The 20,812-nt window shown below is 37.9% G+C and overlaps 1 protein-coding gene across 2 annotated transcripts in view; it reads right to left on the bottom strand.

Annotated features, from left to right (window-relative positions):
- Positions 1-20,812, bottom strand: part of FIG4 (FIG4 phosphoinositide 5-phosphatase) — a 124,818-nt gene that overhangs the window by 98,117 nt on the left and 5,889 nt on the right. For both annotated transcript variants that reach the window (XM_006205650.4, XM_072965719.1), the window contains exons 2-3: positions 5,195-5,293; positions 3,808-3,931 (exon numbers count right to left, since the gene is read on the bottom strand). In XM_006205650.4, the coding sequence (XP_006205712.1) occupies positions 3,808-3,931; positions 5,195-5,293 (223 nt within the window). The remainder of the gene's footprint in view (positions 1-3,807; positions 3,932-5,194; positions 5,294-20,812) is intronic.

Raw genomic sequence — 20,812 nt, 5'->3', positions numbered from 1 at the left:
GAGAACTTCCCAGAAGCCTAGATGACAGGGGATTTCTCTCTCTCCAAGCAGAGAAGGCTGTATCATTTGAGATGGTCACCAAAAAAGTAGGTAAAAAAGGACAGCCTGAGACATGGGCTGGTGTGGAGTTCTGGTGGCAGGAGAGGACCCCACCAGCCCACCAACAGGGAAGAAGGCAGAAGCCTGCTGAGGGGCACCACGTCAGCTAATCACTGTCTTAAAAGCCTTCAGGGAGAACAGTGCTATGACAGAGAAGTATCAAACACTTCCAAAAGAGCCCCAAGTGACCCTCTGACACCAAAGCTATTGCTCCCTTACTAGGCTGAGACTCACACTTCATTATTGTTTTCCTTATTATCTTGGATCTGCAATCTATTTTTAAGGGTGTGACTTTATATAACAACTGAGTCCATCTCAGTCTGCTGCAATGACGTTTCCTCTACCACTCCCCTTCAGTGCACTGGCAGCTTACAAGAGTATCCTCTGACAGGTGACGTAGGCAGAAAGAGGACAGAGACCTGAGGCTATGTATCAAAAGGGGCTGGATGTTCACAGAGCTGTGAGTAGCAAGGACTGCAGGCGCCAGCCACCAACTCCATCCACACACCCAGGACCAGCTGAAACAACCTTGTGAGGGATGCTCATGATCCCATCCAGTGGCTTCCCAAACCTCCTGCTGGCTGCCAGATAACGATGGAGCAGCTCAGAAATGGGCAAGGCAGCTACAGGACTGGATCAGTCCATGTCTAAGGACCAGTGATGGTCCACGAGTTTTCAGAACCAGCCCATAAGAGACATGTAAACAAACGGAAAATAAGGGTTCAGAAACTTGAGAGCAACTTGAGATCGCCACAACATCTGAGTTCATGATCAAAAAACCTGCCGTGGACAGAGCACAGACTAGGTTCGGGCAATGTGTGATGAATCACATGCAGTCCAAGCTCCAGATAAGTTACCATAGCAGGACCATGTATCGGTCTGTGACGTATTGGTGGAAAAAAAATCTGGCCCTTTACTACAGATTGTTGAGAAGCGCTGGTCTAGATTCTTATAGACTGTAAATTAAATTAACCATTATAACAGTCCAAATATCCCAGCAAAATAACTATGCACAAATTAAGCACACTGAAAAAGAAGTATACATTTTTCATAGATAAGCATTTTGTATTTTGCTCTGCAGTATCCTTCATTATTTCTAAGTCAGTACTAGACAAATTATAGGCTTTTATTAACTCCCTATTTATTCTTCAAAGATTCTAAGCTTGATTTGCATGGTTGAACTAGAATACATAAAGTGCATTTCCATGAAAATAATAAATGCTTATTTATTAATAAATGGTACATCACTGCGTCACTTTGCTGGTAAGCCAGTCTTTTAGTGACTTCACCATCCGAGTACAGCCTCCAATCTGAGAGGCCTCTAACTGCAAGAGAAAAAACTACCACAACACCTAAAAATGCCACCTCTAAGAGAAACATGGAGACGCAATCAGCCCTCACCCGAAGTTTATTAAAATATTTGTGTACAAGATGAATATCTAGTAATAAACTTGGTTATCAACTGATTAAAATAAAGCTTTGGTTTTACAAGCCTAGTTATCAATAGATTTAAAAATGAAGCAAGGAATATTGCTGAAAGCAAATATGCCCAGAACAATGAAGAATGGCTAATGTGCCATAAAAACAACAGTGTAGCATCGAGAGGCTGTTTAATGTAAAGGAAACTGCCCAATACAACTCCAGAACACCAAGGGCAGCTATTATTAAACAGTCCAATAACTGATCTTCACTTTGTTATATTTAATCATCAAGGAAGGAATAATTAACCCTGGTTAATGAGGCATTCAATATTACCTATACTTTAGGAAATTTTCATTAAAAAGTTGTATAAAGTATCTGCATTTAAGGGAGTAATCTTAACCTATTAAGTAACTAATTAAGCCTACTGTATTTAACTAATTAAGCCTACTGTATTAATGTTTTATTTCCAGGTTTTTTCCCTTTGGTTTAAAATATAAGCAACACAAAGTAGAATTTAACACATATGGAATGTACAGAATTTAAACACATGAACTCAGATGACATACACATTCAAGCACACGCCCACACTTATCCATTTAAACACAAAAGCTCAAGGGATTTGTCAAGACTGACGTACAGAGAAGGGGCCAGTCCCACTGAGAAGAAACTCATCACACCCACCACTCTGGACCTTTCCCAGCAGCAGACTAAGACACAAAATGGACCTAAAGGGATTGTGCGTGAAGTGCTATATCACCCCAAGGAAAGCAAACTTCAAATACGGCAGAATATATATAATCAAAGTCTCAACAAATAGAGTCACCAAACAGAAAGTGCTAATCAGAAAAAAACGAACCTAAGAATGTGAAACTATACAGCATAGTTCAGTCCACATTAATTTTGTTAACATCTATAGACACCAGTCAGTCAATACTGCATGCAGTCCAGTAGGTTTAAGATGCAGAGAGAGAATTTTGTAAGTGTTTAAAAAAAAGAAAAATAGACTTGAAATGAAGCTCGGTCAAAAGGGAGTGTGAAATACAAATGCCCTCTGCTTGGCTGCCCAAGCCCCAGGCGATATGGGCTCACCCAACCACTTGCAAGCATTCCAGGGCCCATGGGCACCTTCAGGCCTCTGCTGTCGTCCCTCCTGGGGCTCTCTCCTCCCTTTCCCACATCCATCCAAATCTTGTTCCTCCTCCAGGGTCCAGCCTGAGTTTCATCTTCTCTAGGAAGTCCTTCCCAGCCAATCTACCTCTTATGTAATCTCCAATACCATTGAAATTCTACTACCCAGCTTGGCTCTTAATTGCAGTCTTGGGATTGTTTCCTGTGCACTGGGTTCTGTCGCCTTAGTCTAGTTATCCTAAGACCCCCTGGGACAAATCCATGCTACAGCAAAGACAGGTTTATTAACTCCCTGCCACAAGGGACAACGCACCAGAGAAACAGTGGGGCATCTCAGATGCCCCCCAAGCTGGACCTCAGAGTCCTTAAAGGCTGAGGCCATTTCTATATTTGTTCATGAATAAATACAGCACAGGGAATTACTACAGGATTGGGGGAAGAGTTTAGGTAAAATTTACACAAAGAGGCTCAAGCCAAAGCGAGACAGTATGTAAAGAGATAAGCAAGTCTGGACTGTGAAGCAGACTCAGGGTCTTGTTCCTTTGAAAACAGTGAAGTTAGCACAGCTGTGGACTCCTGTGTCCAGAAACCCCCTATTTCAAGTTCTGTGTTGGAGCTGTCAATGGAGACTGCTTCTTGGCATCAAAATGACTTAGATCATCCAGGCAAGAGGGGGGTATTGTCTCTTACTGACATAATTTTAAAGAGCAAAGTTCCTGATAGTCTGTGATCTTAGAGAACAAAATGTCTTAGTGAGTAAGACAGCAGTTGTCATTCAAAGAAGGGGGTTATGACACTTTACACTGCAGCATGTCCTTGGGAGAAATTCCTCCTAATTAAAAAGCCGGTTTTACCTGGATTTGATTTTCCAGCTGATGTTTACAGTCCAAGCCAATTTTTACTTTTTAGACAGCTGATTCCTAGAAGTCCAAACCATTGCTATATTTGTTTGTATACCGTATGAAACTGAGCATAGTGCTGAGCACACAACAAATGCTGTATAAAGGCTGTCTGATATCTGACTGACGAATGATGAAGTTTTAAACAACCAAAGCCACAGAGGATGGGTCACATTTACGCTATATAGCCTTGCAAACTATCTTCAAGTCATCCATGTGGGAAACAAAAGAGGTCGTAAGAGGGAGGCACAGTTCTTACCTACAACACCAAAAGCTGAAACAGCTCGAAATAACCCGGAGGATCCTTTCTGTCCCATCTTTGTCCTGTTTCCTAGATCCAAGCGGCCAAGAAGTTCTCGTACTTCTTGTTGAGTATACACATGCTAAAAATAAGCAGATTTAATCTGTAAGGTTGGGCTCACTTTAGATTGATTATTTACCCCTAATAACTAAAACTTACCTACAAAATCAGCTATTTCATAGAGAAGTATACAGCAGTGCAAGACTAAGCTACAATTTTAAAAAGCCAACATTTTCTTTCACATTAGCAATTAAGGGTGGTTACTGGATCTCAGGTTGCTGTACCAAAAGAGGGTATCAAAACCCCATCTTCTGAACCAGAAATTCAGAGATTTAGGGGATCCACAGACAAATTTCAAAAAACCTCTAAACATCTTAAAATTGCATGCAAAGTTTTGGTTATATGTACATTTTTATGACAAGACCCATAGCTTTTCTTAGATCCTCAAAGAGATCCCTGATTAACCACTCCCACTCCTAAAATAAGCCAAGAATCACGACATTATATTGATAAAAACCACTTGATGGTATGAGTGTTGAGGGGAGGGAGAACCACGACACCCAGGAGTACAGGAAGTCACGAAATACAGTTTATCGAAAATATTATAACACAGAAAATTGTTTTTCAAAGAGCTTAATGAAAATGAGTTCCAAACTGTGGCTACTAATGTATCTGAAAAATCAGGAATCTTCATGGATTCGGAAATTATCACAGACAGGAACTTCAGGTACAAAGGGTTAGTCAGGTGCTCTCACTTGAAAGCGTTAAAGTCAGCAGTTCAATTTCACCATATTGTATTTCTCTTTTGACGAAAAGCCTCGTGTTTTTGTGCCACCTTGAATTAAGCCTCTGTATTTTTGACTCTGGATAACATAACATGTGGATAAGAATAGCTTAACATTTCTCTAGCAAATTTTCAAGAGACCCTGCCAGTTTTAGCAGCACAGTAAGAAGTATGCAGTAGAGGAGTCCTTTCTTATTTCAAGTAGCTTCATATTAAGGCACAGTAATAAATAATCTCTTTGGTGGACACAATATTAAGAGTTATACTGAATCCTTAAAATGTCACCCCTTTAAGAAAATATATTCATTATCTTATCCAAAGAGTTTGCTTTGTAAAATAAATCAAAACGAGGGACAAAGTGTAATTCTGGCATACTTTCTGACATCAGTAATTTCGAGAAACCAGATTAGAGATTCAAATCTTAAGACAATCATGAAAAATAACTGTAATTTTTAGATGCACGATAAAAAAATATGTCACTAGAAGCTGGGAGGATATTTCATACCCTTTAAACAACAATTTCAAAGTTTCTGTTTGTATTCAGGTTGGCAAGATACTTACCCTGTCATCGATTATGACCAAATCTTTTGGTTCTGTTCTATCAATTTTCAAAACACGGTATTTTGTTTCTGCATGATTGCTCCCAACTAGAAAGTATCTCTATAAATGAAAAGAAATGTCATTAGTTTTTGAAGGCAGTTTCCCTTACACACATTTTATAATCACTTCAATTTTTTAAATTAAATATACTAATAAAGTCAGGTTACTTTTTAAAAGAAATATTTCTGTTAAGTATAACTGGCAGATTAAAGAAAGGCTAATTCTGAAAGGTCAATTTAAAAATTGAAATATTCACTGTGGCATCATGATAACCATCAGTCTGATATTTAAAATGTACCCAGTAACCAGGTCAGATGAATTTAATTATATTATATAGAGATTAACCTAACTGATTGGAGACTGATGTTTAAACTTTGCCAGGAAGGAGCAGCTCTGGTAAGAATTAGAAAGCTCAACATATAATTAAGAATGCTTAAACAATTATAGCTATTAAAATACTGATATTTTTACCAAGTAAATCTTCACAAATTTTCTGTAGAAGACTAAAAATGACTTTAATGCAACAACTATAAAAATCCACCCCAAAGTCCTATAAAAGATTAAAATGAGTGTACTTTCCCAAATGGCTTCTTACAGATAAGCTACAGGAAATAATTAATATTCTTCCTTTCCTGAAACATTTCCTTGGGGCATTATACCTGAACACATTAGTCTTCTTAAATGAATACTGAGAACAAAATGAATAATAAAAATACAGAAAAATAATCATCCTACATTTAAAGAAAATGACTTTAAGAAAACCTGAATAAGATGAATAATTTTAAAATTGTGCTTAAGAAAATAAGTAAAACTTCATTATGAAAAGTAAACTATTTGAAGATACCTTGCTTCAAAAATGTCCTTTAAAGTGGCACTATCTCAACACTGCAAAAATAGAGAACACACTGCCACCATCAACTGGAATCCTACCATCTCGTTGGTCACGTAAGATACAGATACACAAAGCAATTAAATAGGAAATACGATTCTGTAGATTAATGGCCAAACTGAAGTATGTAGACCAGAGGAATTCAGAGCAGGAAAGATTAGTGTTGGGTACTATGGATGCAGAAAATATCCTAGGAGTTAGGACTTGAATTGAGCCTAAAAGGATGGGTAAGATTTTTTTAAAGTAAGATTTTATAACAGAAGTATATATATAACAGAAGATATGTATAACAGAAGCTGAGCACTTGGTTATATTGTTTTAATGCTAAATCTATAGTAATAGATGGGTTTTTAAATTATTAAGTATATATGTTTATAAAGGTCTGACCTAGACTTCCAGATTATAAATAACAAGACTGTATGTTAAAAGATGATGGGTGAGCCCCGTCTTAGGAGGAAAGCCAAGCAAAATACTGAATCCCTCATCTCCTAAGGAGAGGAAGAATCTGGACGTTAGTGCCAGTTATAATGAGGTAGAAATAAAGCAATTATGGTTAAAATTCATAAACTAACTTGAGACATTCACTGACCAGGACTTGACACACTGGGGGAGCAGCCAGAAGGGCAGGAAGACAGAGAGGAGGTCAAAGGTTCTCAGCCTGGCTGCTGCTAATTCTTCCCAGAGACCCCACCCTCCACTGAGAGGACTGAGGGTAACCAACCTAGTGAATAAACCTCAGAAGCATGGTCTGTCAACTAGCCATGTTTCTTAGCAGAAAAGGGATCCACCTTCTCGAGGACTTGAGGAAAAACAGCTCCCAGGAAAGGAAAAAGCAAGTGAAAGACCTGGGAGGGGGAGAAGGTTGGCGTGTTTGTTAAAGGAACAAGACTAACTGAGAAAATGTTCCTAAAACACCTAACAGTGAATAGTGTTCAACATAAAGAAGGCACTCGGTGAGTGTTACTTCCTTTTCTCTCCTTTACCTTTGAAGATGTCAGTGTATTTGAGAAAAACATGTCACTGTATTTGAGAAAAAGACAGAAAAAAAAGAGATACCCCAGAGGGAAAAAAGCATGTGCAGGAGCAGAATGGAGCCCGACTGGGAAAATGCACAAATCTAACAGTAATCAGTCTTTGTCCTCAGCAGAGAAGAGCATGCAAATTAACAACCATGAATTATACTGTGCTGCAACAGAGGTTGGAACTGGATGCGGTGACAACACGGGAAGGACCCTTAACTCATCTGGGAAGGGTCAGAGCAAGGAATCCAGAGAGACTGGTGTCCTGCCGCTGAGTCTGACCTTTAAGGACCTCTGGACAGGAACTGATGTATGGAGCCAAGACAGGGAAGTGACACCCACCCTCTCCACCTGCCCCCACCAAAGCACTTTTGCTTATATCTAAATTTAGCACTTCCTTCTGAGGGTCTTGTCTCAATTTGTTTGGGGCATGTCTGCCTCCTTTCCCAATAATAAGTAGCTCAGGAGACTGGGCCTAACACGGTAACCTCTGTGGTTTTTCATTCTAGTCTAGTAACACAATATGGTTCCGCAGGTACTGGGTAAATGTTGGGTGAAAGAACAATCACTCATCACAGACTAATCACTTAACCTGCTGGGTAACTTTTTACAACGTTTGCACTAACCTATCTTTTTTGGTTAAGCACACAGAAAAGGACAGCCCTTTTTTAAGTCAACCACTCAGTTAGGAGGCACATCACAGCTTTAAGACAGGTAGAAGTCCCAAGTGAAATTCCTAGAATGTTAACAGATCCCAGACAATCTAAAGCTGAAATGCAGTAGGATAGTGATTTGGCAGTTTGTGGGAAAAAAAAAAAAAAAAGGCAGGTATAATACATAACTAGACAAAGGCACTATTGGCGTTTGGAGCACACACTCGGGAGGGCAGGTCTACACCTCCCATATCTAGACCCCTCCATGAGTCTTCACTCCGTGAAACAGAGGAGTCGAGAGTAAAATCCACAAAATTCAAAGCAGATCTGGGAGGAGAGAAAGAAACCGAAAGCAGTACAACTATCCACATTCTCTTCTAAAGTGGTCTAAGAAACCCAAGTGTTTTACGCAGGGAAGAGCGACCTCTTGTGGAGCCAGTTAGGTGGGAAAGAAAACCACAGCGCTCAGCAGCGCACAGAATCACTCTCCTGCACTGCCCTCTGGTGGGCGGCTCACCACCGACTTTCACACCAAATCTTTGAGGTAACTCTTCTAGAAAGGCCTTATTTCTACTCAATTTTCTTTCTTTCCTGTTAAATAAATCAACTCTATAACTATGTATATTCTTAGACTTTATTACACTTTAATAGTATGCTTCCAAATGAATCTCGGCATTTCGAGGCCTAAAAATTTCCCTGAAATACCTTTCCCTTAAATTCTTCACGACTAATTTTTCCCAATTTTTTATTTTGAAAAATGTGAAACCAACAGTAAAATTATCAGAAAAGGACAATGAAAACTCTTCACCTCGATTCACCAACTGTTAATATTTTGCTACCTTTGTTTTCTCTCTCCTTCCTTCTTGAGATAAGCTTTTTTTCTTCTGAACTGTTTGAAAACGAGTAACAGGTATCATAACACATCAACCCTAAAAACTTCAGCTTGTACTTCTAAAACCAAGGACAGCCACCCACATAATCATAATACCACTGATACAATATTACTTATATATAATCCATTTTCAAATTTCCCCAAGTGCCCTTTATAGCTGGCTTTTTAGAAATCAGAATCTTATCAAGTATTGTGTATTGCATTTGGTTACCATGTCTTTTTAATATGTTTTAATCCAGAAATTTCCCAATCTTCCTGGCTTTCTACTGACATCATTGATGTGACCATTTACCAGTGAGTGAATGTCTCATATGTGCGAGGCACTGGAGCAGATGAGGGCAAAGATAAATTGAAGCTCTATTTTGGACATATATAACTTGCTGATTGATGAGACTGGAGAAAAGGAATAATCCATCCAATTACTTTTGCTTGAGCAACTAGCTAGCTGGTGGTGCTGCTTACTGATGTAGGGTTGACTGGAGAAGAAGCAGGTTTGAAGGAAAACCAAGAGTTCCGTTTACAATATGCCCAAAAGTGATCAAGTGGGAACTTCTGAGTCTGGAGCTCAGAGGAAAGATCTCAGAGGGCGTCATCAGCACATAAATGGCATTTAAAGTGAAGTCATGGGACTGGATTAACCTACTAGGGAGAATGAAGATAGAGACAGAGCAATAACAACAAAAAACTAGCGTGAGGCACTCCAAATAAAGTTATTTAGAGGCTGAATACGGAGAAAGAACCTGCGGGGAAGACTGAGAGGAAGGGCCAGGGATTAGGAAAAACCCAGGATAGCTGGAGTCATCCAAGCAAAGAGAGGAGATGATCTGGAAAAGGAGGGAGCAGGCACGGCCCCATCACCTGCTGCTGAGAGGTCAGGAAAGATGAGGACAGAGAAGGGCCCAGGGGGCCTGACAACAGGTGCCTGAGTGGCCTTTCCGGGGCAGTCTCCACAATGAAGTGGGGCAAAATCCACAGCAGATGTGGGTGAAGACCAAATGGGTAGTCTTCTGGGTAAAGATGGTGGAGTGAACACCTCTGTTCCTCCAGAAAACCTTACTAAACCGTAGTAAAGTGTTTTTATGTTCATGTTTTTAGATATAAGCCCAAAGGGCAAGAGAAAGCGTGAAACAGCAGGAAGGAGGAGGAGAAGAAGGAGAGGAAGGAGAGGAAGAAGAGGAGGAGGAAGAGAGGAGGAAGAGGAAAAAGAAGAAGAGAAAGAAAGAAGGGAAAGAAAGAAAGGAAGAAAGAAAGGAAAGAAAAGGAAGAAAGAAAAGGAAGAAAGAAAAGGAAGAAAAGGAAGGAAGAAAAGGAAGGAAGAAAAGGAAGGAAGAAAAGGAAGGAAGAAAAGGAAGGAAGAAAAGGAAGGAAGAAAAGGAAGGAAGAAAAGGAAGGAAGAAAAGGAAGGAAGGAAGGAAGGAAGGAAGGAAGGAAGGAAGGAAGGAAGGAAGGAAACCATCTGAAGCTGAAAAGCATGCGCAAAAAAGCAGTGGGAAGTCAAGAAGCCATCCAATTTATACTACAGAACCTCCAAAGGCGTGGAAAATTGCAGCATGTCATCTCTGGAGGTAGGAGTGTAAAATTTCAGAAAACTGGAGATAAAAGGATAGCACAAGCTTCTAAAGAGGAGGGGAAAATGCTTCAAACTACAGATCAAGAATAGAGTTAACACTGGAAATTCTCCACAGTAACACTGAAAGTGGAAGACAGGGACATAATGCCTTCAAATGTTTAAGGGGAAATTAATTTCAGTCTTTAATTCAACATTAAGCTTATTAATCAAATCTGAGGGTAGAATAAGGACATTTTCAGACACACATGGGCTTAAAAAATTCCTGTCCATGAACCCTGTCTCACAAAGCAACTGAAGGAGGTGCTCCACCAAAATGAGGGCATAAATCAAGAAAGAAAATGATGCAGGATCTAGGAAAATAGGGAAATCATCACAACAGAGGCTATGGGATAACAGTGAAGGGAGATCCCAGGGTGGCCGCTGGGCTGCGGGCCATGGGAGCAACCAGGCCAGATGTGAGCCACCACTTCAAGTAGATGAAAGCCATACGAACACCTGCTGTGTGTGAATGAGCTGAGAGGAGGCTTACACATCTGGAAAGCTGGGCTGAAATTCATGACAAGTGCTCAGTAATAACTAGGGGTTGTAGGAAGACGGAGAGGGCAGCTTGAGTATCGGCAGTCTGAAGTTCAAGTGGTGAAGGTGAAAAAGGAGGTAAACAAAATGCCCAAGAGCAAGAGGGAAGGAAAGGGAGCAGTGATGGGCATGTACAGGGCTTCCATACATCAAGCACGGGACAGCTGGACTGCCCGAATGCACACACATGTGCAGGTGAGTGTGAATCAACTGCTGGGGAAAACATCTGTGTGGGTGTGTAGATATTTTGAGGGGTGGGGGTTTGGCAAGAATTGGGGTGGAGAATTAGGACATCCAAAACCGCTGTATTAAAATGCCAATTAAAGATAGAAGATGATCTGAGATGGCTCTCTGCTGAAAGTTAAGTATCAAGGAAAAGCTTAAAATTTCAATATGTAGCTTTAATAGGGGTGACTTAGTATAAAGATGAATGTGTTTCTAATATACACATGAACTCCAAATGGAATATAATAGGTAATCCATTTAACAGGAAGTTCAGTATCTTACTAACATTACCGTCTCCTTTTATAATGACAGGCTAATTAATCAGTCACTTTTCACCGAGGGAAGAAAATCAGCTTTCCTGAAAGAGAAGAAATTGCAGGTTGTCTGATAGCTTCAATTAATGTTCAACTTCACTTGAACTTTCAGAATAAAGGTGTTATTTTTAAAGATCACCGTGAAGTTACTTGTCACGAGCTTTAAGTCTTGCAGGCCTGCCACCTGGCTTATTCCAGCAATCCCACAACTAGTAACGCAGCCCAGAAGGGGAAAGGAGCCTCTGATCGTCAGAGGGATGTCTCCAAGTTGGCTCTTCACAGCTCCAGGGCTTTACCGATAGGGAAGCATCAAATCACCTCCAGACACAAGTGGAAACTTTGACACCTCCAGCCACACCTTCTGAATCAGCTATCATCACCATGATTCTCTCTCCTGCTTTGTATCATTTGGTTCCCAGCTCCAGTTCCCTAGCCAACCATGTCCTTTGTTGTCCTCTCCCATTCCCCAATTCCCAAATCAAGGCTAATATCAAGGTTAATTAAATAAACTGCATTCCGCATGAAGTGGTTCTTACTTTATTTTATTCCACTTTGTGCAGTAGGGTGGGGAGGAGGAAGAAGCTTCCTTAAATCCTTTCAGAACAAGGAAGGAATTAAATAAGTAAACACATACATACATACACACTATCAATTTTTAACTGGCAAGAGTAAAAATTATCTTAATAACTTTACCCCCCACAAAACACACATGCAGACACAGAAAAGCTGCCACAGTTCTGTTCAGCTACCAATTGTAAAGTCAACTGCTAAGTGTTCATTTCTTTGTTATGAAATGGTCACTTATGCAATGGTAAGGACCCTAGGGCATCATGTATTAAGCAAGAGCGATAAACTGAAAATCATCTAAGGTAAACTGTGGTTTCTTCTGGGAGACCGTAAGGGTGCTAAGTCTCCTGTGGGCAACACTTAGTTGCACTGGGTGTATGAGCATCAGGGCTGGATCTGGCCTTAGTTTATCTGTGGGCCTGGGTCACACGAGCCAAAGGACAACATGAAGGCGCTGCATGCCAGAGAGAACAGGTAAAGTTCTGGAGGGAGCAGAACCTTCCCAAAGCCAGAACTACACCTCCTGCACACGACTTACCAACCCATCTCCCTTCCCTCTCCAAATAGTCCTCAAAATCCACCTCTAAACACAGGTGACAATGACAACCTGAACTTCACCTCAGGAGCAAGTCTACCCAATTACCCTTCTAAATGAAGATGCAGGACAAGAGGAACCCCATATTGCTCTCTGTCTCTTTTGTTCCTTAATGTGCCCCCTAATTTCTTCATAACCAGTAAATACACCCCCACCTATCAAAATAAGAATGTCCAGTTCTTTCATAACACTTGCCAACAATGACTTTGATCAATCTTTCCAATCTTTGCCATTCTGACAGGTGAAAATTGGTAATCTATTTTTATATTATTGCCTTAATTATTAGAAAGCTGAATATCATTCATATTTCTACTTATTTTTTGGAAAATTGTCTTTGTCAGATGTTTTATTTTTCTAATTGTTTTATAAAAAATTTTTGTATATATATAGATATATGTACATTTTATTATATACTGTTTTATTTATTGTCCAGGTGACTAATACTTTTTCTATAGCCTTTTGACTATTTTTCTCTTACATTTATTGTTTTAAATGCTTTATATTTGAAAAGAAAAAAATTAAGTCAATGAGCTAAATTTGTACCTTATAAAGCTAGAAAAAGATGAACTGATTAACGCAAAATCTACATGAGGAAGAAGATAATAAGCTTAAAACAGAAATTGAGTAAATAGAAAACAAACAATAGAGAAAAGTAGCCAAATCAAAAGTTAGTTATTTCAAAAGAGTAATGAAATTGATACATGCATAGCCAAGTGGACCAAAAAATAACAATAAAGAACACAAAATACTGGGAGGAGGGTAGAGCTCAAGTGGCAGAGTGCATGCTTAGCATGCACAAGGTCCAGGGTTCTATTCCCAGTACCTCCTCCACATGTAAATAAATCAATCTAATTACCTCCCCTTCATAAAACAGAAGAAGAAAAAAAGAATACAAAATAAGAATGTCAAGAATTAAAAGAGGGAGTTTCACTACAAACCAGACAGACATCAAAACCTTAATAAAGGAATATTATAAACAATTTGATTTTAGTAAATTCAACAATAACTTGATTCCAATAAATTCAACAATTAAGATGAAATGGACAAATTTCTTGAAAAACACAATTTATCAGAAGTGATTCAAGACCCACTGAAAGTCTGCAGAGCCTTATATCTACTACAGAAAATGATGTATTATCAGAATTTGCCCCATAAAGCAACTCCACACACAAACGCTTTCAGTAGCAAATTCTAGCAAACTTTTAGAAAAGAAACGAGATCAAAATGGTGGAGTAGGAGGATGCAGAGCTCACTTCTCCCCAAGAACATATCAAAAATATATCTCCATGTGGAACAATTCTCACTGAAAACAAACTAGAGACTGGTAGGAAGACTCTTACAGAACCAAGAGACTAAGAAAGACCTACACAGAGTCAGGTAAGAAGGGAAGAGAAGCAATCAGTTTGGAACTTGCGCTTCTGGGCGGGGACACAGAAGAGGAGGGGAATTACATGGGCTCAGAGATTCTCCCTGTGGAGCAAGCAGTTCGAACCATGTATCGAGTGCCCTAGCCCTGGGCTCCAAAACCAGAAGGGCAAGTCCCCTTAGCTAGTTTGAAAACCAGTGGGACTGACAGCAGGGTTGTAAGAAACTAAGAATCCATTTGTGAAGAGCATGCACATGCTTGCTTACTCCCAAAACAAGACAGAGGAAGCGGACTGAAACATCCAGGGACTCTGACAGTTTCCTGTGACCACATACTGGCCCAAATTCAGTGCTTGCTCTGGCCTTTCTTGCTCTGCAGTGCAGCTCCACACTAGGGTAAAGGCTGCCACAGCTCAGAAGAGCACACGGTTGTGGAGGACAGAGCTATGTCAACCTGTCACAGCATCTGAAAAGAGTGAGGACAGCCATTCCTGGTGCTCATGGAGGCAGCAGATCAGAAGCAGTCTGGAACTCCAGCATCCCCTGACCCACACCAGGCGCCCACTCTGGCCCTTCTTGTTCCAGCACTGATCCCCTCTGGGGTGAATGTATCAATGCTGAGAGGAGGGAGAGCACATACTTAAAGGGAATAGAACCAGCTCAGTCTTGACCCTCAGGGCTCTGCTCTAGCAGCTTGGGACCTGAACCTGCCACCAATAGAATGATGTTGGCCACTGAACAGAGAGAAGCTTCAGATCGCACCTGGCTCTGGCTATAGCCCCTCCATCTCCAGCTCCATCTCTTACCAAGGTGATAGCTGCCAGCATATCCTAGGGAAAGACATGACTCATGCTCACTTCAGACCTAGCTCTCCCACCAAAGCCACCAGGCACACACAGACTGTATAAGGACATTCCCACACAAGTATACCATTTCAAGACCAGGATAGGTAGCTGTTTCACCCAATTTCATAGAGACAGAGAAAGTTAAGCAAAATGAGAAAATAGAGGAATTTCTTACAAATGAAAGAACAAGAAAAAAAAAACCTCTTAAAAAACAACTGGTGAAACAGATAAATAATTTACCTGAAAAAGAGTACAAACCATTAGTAATAAGAATGCTAAGTGAACCAGGGAAAAGAATAGATGAACACATTAATCATTTTAACAAGGAACAAGAAAATATAAAAAAGAACCAGTCAGAACTGAAGAATATAATATCTGAAATGAAAAACGCACTAAAAGAAATTAATAGCCAACTAGGTGATACAGAAGAATGCATAAGTGATCTGGAAAATGGAATAATGGGAATAATGGAAATGACCCAGTCAAAAAGGCAAAAAGAATTACCCCCCTAAAAAAGTTTTTGAAAAAAAAAAAGAAAAATTTTAAAAAATGAAAAGTTTAAGGGACCTCTGAAGCAAGATCAAGCATACCAACATCTGCATTATAGAAGTTTCAGAAAGAGCAGACAGACAGAAAAGTGTCAAAAATGTATTTGATGAAATTATGGTTGGAAACTTCCCAAACCTAAAGAAGGAAACAGATAGCCAGGTATAGGAAGCACAGAGGGTGCCAAACAAGATGAACCCAAAGAAACCTACACCAACACATACCATAATCAAAATGGCCAAAGTTAAAGAGAGAATGATAAAGGGGCTAAGAGAAAAACAAGGAGTCACATATAAGGGAAATCCCACCAGGCTATCTACTGATTTTTCTGCAGAAACTTTGCAGGCCAGAGGGAGTGGCAGAATATAAAGTGCTGAAAAGGAAGAAGCTACAAGCTGGGATACTCTACCCAGCAAGATTAACATTTAGAATTGTAGGAGAAATGAAGAACTTCTAAAGTAAAAATGAAGAGTTCATCAACACTAAACCAACCCTAAAATAGGTGTTAAAAGGTCTTCTCTAAATAGAAAACAAAAGGCTACAAGAATTAAGAATCTATAGGAAAGGAAAAATCCCTTTAGTAAAGGCAAATATATAATAAAGTCTGTAGATCAACAACTTAAATAAGTTACTAAAAAGATTAAAAAACAAAAAAAGTTACAAAACCAACTATAACTACAATCAACAGTAAAGGATAAACATGAAGATAAAAAGTATGACATCAAAGAACTACAAAAGACATTGAAGAACTACAAAAACAACCAGAAAACAAGTAACAAAAGTGGCAGTAGGTACATAACTATCAATAATAACTTTAAGTGTCAGCAGAATAAATGCTCCAGTCCAAAGACATGGTGACTTATTAGATTAAAAAAACCATCTATAATATGCACACAAGAGACTCACTTTAGAGCTAAAGACACACAAACTAAATGTGAGTAGATAGAAAAAGATACTCCATGCAAATGAAAACAAGAAAGCTAGGGTAGCAACACTCATATCAGAGAAAACAGACTTTAAAATGAAGCCTGTAACAAAAGACAAAGAAGGACATTATATAATGATACAGGGATCAATATAAGAGAGAATATACCACTCATTAACATATATTCACCTAATATTGGAGCACCTAAACATATAAAGCAAATACTAACAGACATAGAGAACTTTATAATACAGTAATAGAAGAGGACTTTAACACCCAACTTACATCAATGGACAGATCATTCAGATAGAAAATAAATAAGGAAACAGCAGAATACACCTTCTTTTCAAGTGCACATAGAATGTTCCCCTGGATAGATCACATATTATGCCACAAAACAAGTCTCAACAAATTTAAGAGGACAGAAATTATATCAAGTATTTTCTCCTGACCACAACAGTATGAAACTACAGGAAATCAATTACAGGGGAAAAATTGGGAAAAACACAAGCATATGAATACCAAACAACCTACCACTAAAAAAACCAAGAAGTCAATAAAGAAATCAAAGAGAAAATCAGAATGTACCTTGAAACAAATGAAAATAAAACACAACTTTCTGAAGTCTATGGGATGCAGCAAAAGCAGTCCTAAGAGGGAAGTTTACAGCAATACAGGCTTACCTCAAGAAACAAGAAAAAAATCCAAATAAACAATTATCATCTAAATGAATAAGAAAAAAGAACTAACAAAGCCCAAAGTCAGCAGAAAGAAGGAAATAATAAATACCAGAGAGCAAACAGAGACCAAAAAAAAAAAAAAGAAGAAGAAGAAAAAAAAAAACAATAGAAAAGATCAACAAAACCAAGAGCTGTTTTTTGAAAAGATAAACAGAATTGGTAAGCTTTTAGCCAGGCTCAACAATAAAAAAGACAGGGCTGAAATAAACAAAATTAGACATGAAAGAGGAGAAATAACAACCAGTAACATAGAAATACAAAAAATCTTAATACTATGAACATATGCTAACAAATGGGACAACACAGAAGAAATGGATAAATTTCTAGAAATACATACTCTTACAGGATCAAATCAAGAATAAATAGCCAATTGGAACAGACTGATCCCTCACAGTAGTGAAATTGAATTTGTAATTTTAAAAAAACACTCTGAGCAAACAAAAGTCCAGGACCAGATAGCTTCACAGGGGAATTCTATCAAACATATAGAAGGTAATACCTATCCTTCTCAAACTATTGTGAAAATCTGAAGAGGACAGAACACTCCCAAATTCATTCTACAAGGTCACTTTTACCCTGAAACCAAAATCAGACAATAACACTACAAAAAAAAAAGAGAAAAAGAAAATTATAGGCCAATATCTCTCATGAATATGATGCAAAAATCCTCACCAAAATATTCACAAACTGAATTTATCAATATATAAAAAGGACCATACGCTATAATTGAGTGAAATTCACTCCAGGGATGCAAAGATGGTTCAATATTCGCAAAGCAATCAATGTAATACATGACATTGACAAAATGAAGGGAAAAAAATCACATGATCATTTCCATAGAAGCAAAAAAAGCACTTGACAAAATTCAACATCCATTCATGATAAAAACTCTCTTCTAAGTTGGTATAGATACAATATATCTCAACATAACAAAGGCTATTTATGACAAACCCACAGCTAATATTATACTCAATAGTGAAAAGCTGAAAGCTTTTCTTCCAAAATCAGGAACAAGACAAAGATGCCTACTCTCACCACTTCTATTTAACATAGTATGGAAGTCCTAGAAATCAGACAAGGGAGAAAAAAAGTCATCCAAATTGGAAGGGAAGAAGTAAAACTGACACTATTTGCAGATGATATAATATTATATAGAGAAAACTCTAAACTCTCCACTAAAAACGTATCAGAAATAATAAATGAATTCAGTAAAAGTGCAGAATACAAGATTAACATACAGAAATCTGTTGTTTACTATACACTAATAATGAACTATCATAAAGAGGAAGCAAGAAAACAATCTTGCTTAAAAATCTCATCAAAAAGAATAAAATACCTGGGAATAAATACACTTTACCAAAGCGGTGAAAAGTCTATACTCTGAAAACCATAAAACACTGATGAAGAAAACTGAAGATGATACAAAGAACTGGGAAGATACCTTGTTTTCATGGGTTGGAAAAATACTGTTAAAATGACCATCCTACCCAAAGCAATTTACAGCTTTAATGCAATTCCTACCAAAATACCCATGACATTTTTTTCATAGAAATAGAACAAATAATCCTAAAATTTATATGGAACCATGAAAGATCCTGAACTACCAAAGCAATCTTGAGAGGAAAAAAAAAAAGCTGGAGGTATTATGCTCCCTGACTTCAGACTACACTATAAATCTACAATAATCAAAACAGACATATAGACTAGTGGAACAGAAGAGAGAGCCCAGAAATAAACCCATGCACTTATGCTCAATTGGACTATGATAAAGGAGGCAGGAATACAGAATGGAGAAAAGGCAGTCTCTTTAATAAGGAGTTCTGGTAAAACTGGACAGCTACATGTAAAAACTCAAATTAGAACACTTTCTCACACTGTATACAAAAATAAGCTCAAAATGGATTATAAACCTAAATGCTAGACTAGGCACCATAAAATTCCTAGAAGAAAAAATAGGCAGAACATTCTTTGATATGAATTGCAGCAATTGTTTTTATTTGTCTCCTAAGTAAAAAGAAACGAAGAAACAAATGGGACCTAATTAAATTTAAAAACGTCTGCACAGTAAGGAAAACCACTGACAAAACAAAAAGATAACCTACTGAATGGAAGAAAATATTTGCCAGTGACATGAGCAATACAGGTTTAATATCCAATATATGTGAACAGTTCACACAACTCAATATCAACAAACAACCAACCTGATTTAAAAATGGAAGAAGATCTAAATAGACATTTTTCAAATTAGATATACATATCACAACAGGCATATAAAATGATGCTCAACATTGCTAATCATAAGACAAATGCAAACCAAAACCACAATGAGATATCACTTCACACCTGTCAGAATGGCTACCATCAAAAAGTCTACAAATAACAAATGTTGGTAAGGATGTGGAGAAAGAGGAACTCTAGTACATTATTAGTGAGAATGTAAATTGGTGCAGCCACTGTGGAAAACTGTATGGAGTTTCCACAAAAAAAAAAAAAAAAAAAAAGAACTACCATATTACCCAGCAATCCCATTCCTGGGTATATCCAAAGAAAATGATAATATTAATTTGAAAAGATACATGCACCCCAATGTTCACAGAAGCTTTATTTATACTAGCCAAGATATGGAAACAACCTAAATGTCCATCAACAGATGAATGGATAAACATGTGGGGCATATTTGTATGTGTAATGGAATATTATTCAACCATAAAAAAGAATGAAAATTTGTTATTTGCAACAACATGCATGGACATGGAGGGTACTATGTTTAGTGGTATAAGTCAGACCAAGAAAGACAAATACTATATATTATGATTTATACATGGAATCTAAAAAATAAAATGAATGAATATAACAAAACGGAAACAGATTCAGAGATACAGATAACAAACTAGTGGTTGCCAGTGGGGAGAGGTAGGAGGAAAAGGCCAATAGAGGAAAAGGCCAATACAGTGGTAGGGAATTAAGAGGTATAGACTACTATGTATAAAATAAGTAAGCTACAAGGATACAGGGAATAAGTACAGCACAGGGAATATAGCCAATATTTTGTAATAACTTTAAATGGAGTATAATCTATAAAAATATAGAATAACAACAATGTCATACACCTGAAACTAATATAATATTGGAAATTAACAATACTTCAATCAATCAATAGATTAAAGAAAGAATACCAATCTTTACAACTACTTTCAGAAAATAGAAGGAACACTTCTCAGTTCATTTTATGAAGCCAGTTACCCTGATATCAAAATCAGACAAAGATGTTAAAGAAAATTATAGATCAATATGCTGATCATAACAGTAAAAATCCTTAACAAAGTATTAGCAAATAGAATCTAGCAATATATGAAAACAATAATACAGCATGACTAAGTATACCCCCAAAAAACTCAAGAGTTTTTTTTTAACATTTGAAAAAGAATTAATGTAATCCACATACTAAGCAATGAAAGGAAATGCCATATACATATGCTGAAAAACATTTAACAAGATTCAACATCTATTCATAATTTTTTAAAAAAATCCTCAGCAAACTAGGAATAGAAAGAAATCTTCCTCAATCTGATACAGGACATGTACGAAAACCTACAGCTAACATCACACTTAATGGTGAAAGACTAAATACTTTCCCTCTAAGATCAGGAACAAAACAAGAAAATGTTTGCTCTCATCATTTCTATTCAACTTTGTACTAGAAGTCCAAGCCAGTGTCAAAAGACAGAAAATAGATATGAAAAGTATCCAGACTGGGAGGAAAGAAGTACTCCTCTTTCTAAACGATATGACTATTCGTGTAGAAAATGCCAAGAAAATGACCAAAAAAGCTACTAGAACTAATAAGTGAGTGTCATG

The sequence above is a fragment of the Vicugna pacos genome, chromosome 8 (genome assembly GCF_048564905.1).
Source record: "Vicugna pacos chromosome 8, VicPac4, whole genome shotgun sequence".
Classification (NCBI taxonomy): domain Eukaryota; kingdom Metazoa; phylum Chordata; class Mammalia; order Artiodactyla; family Camelidae; genus Vicugna; species Vicugna pacos.
This window is presented reverse-complemented; position numbering and strand designations above follow the sequence as displayed.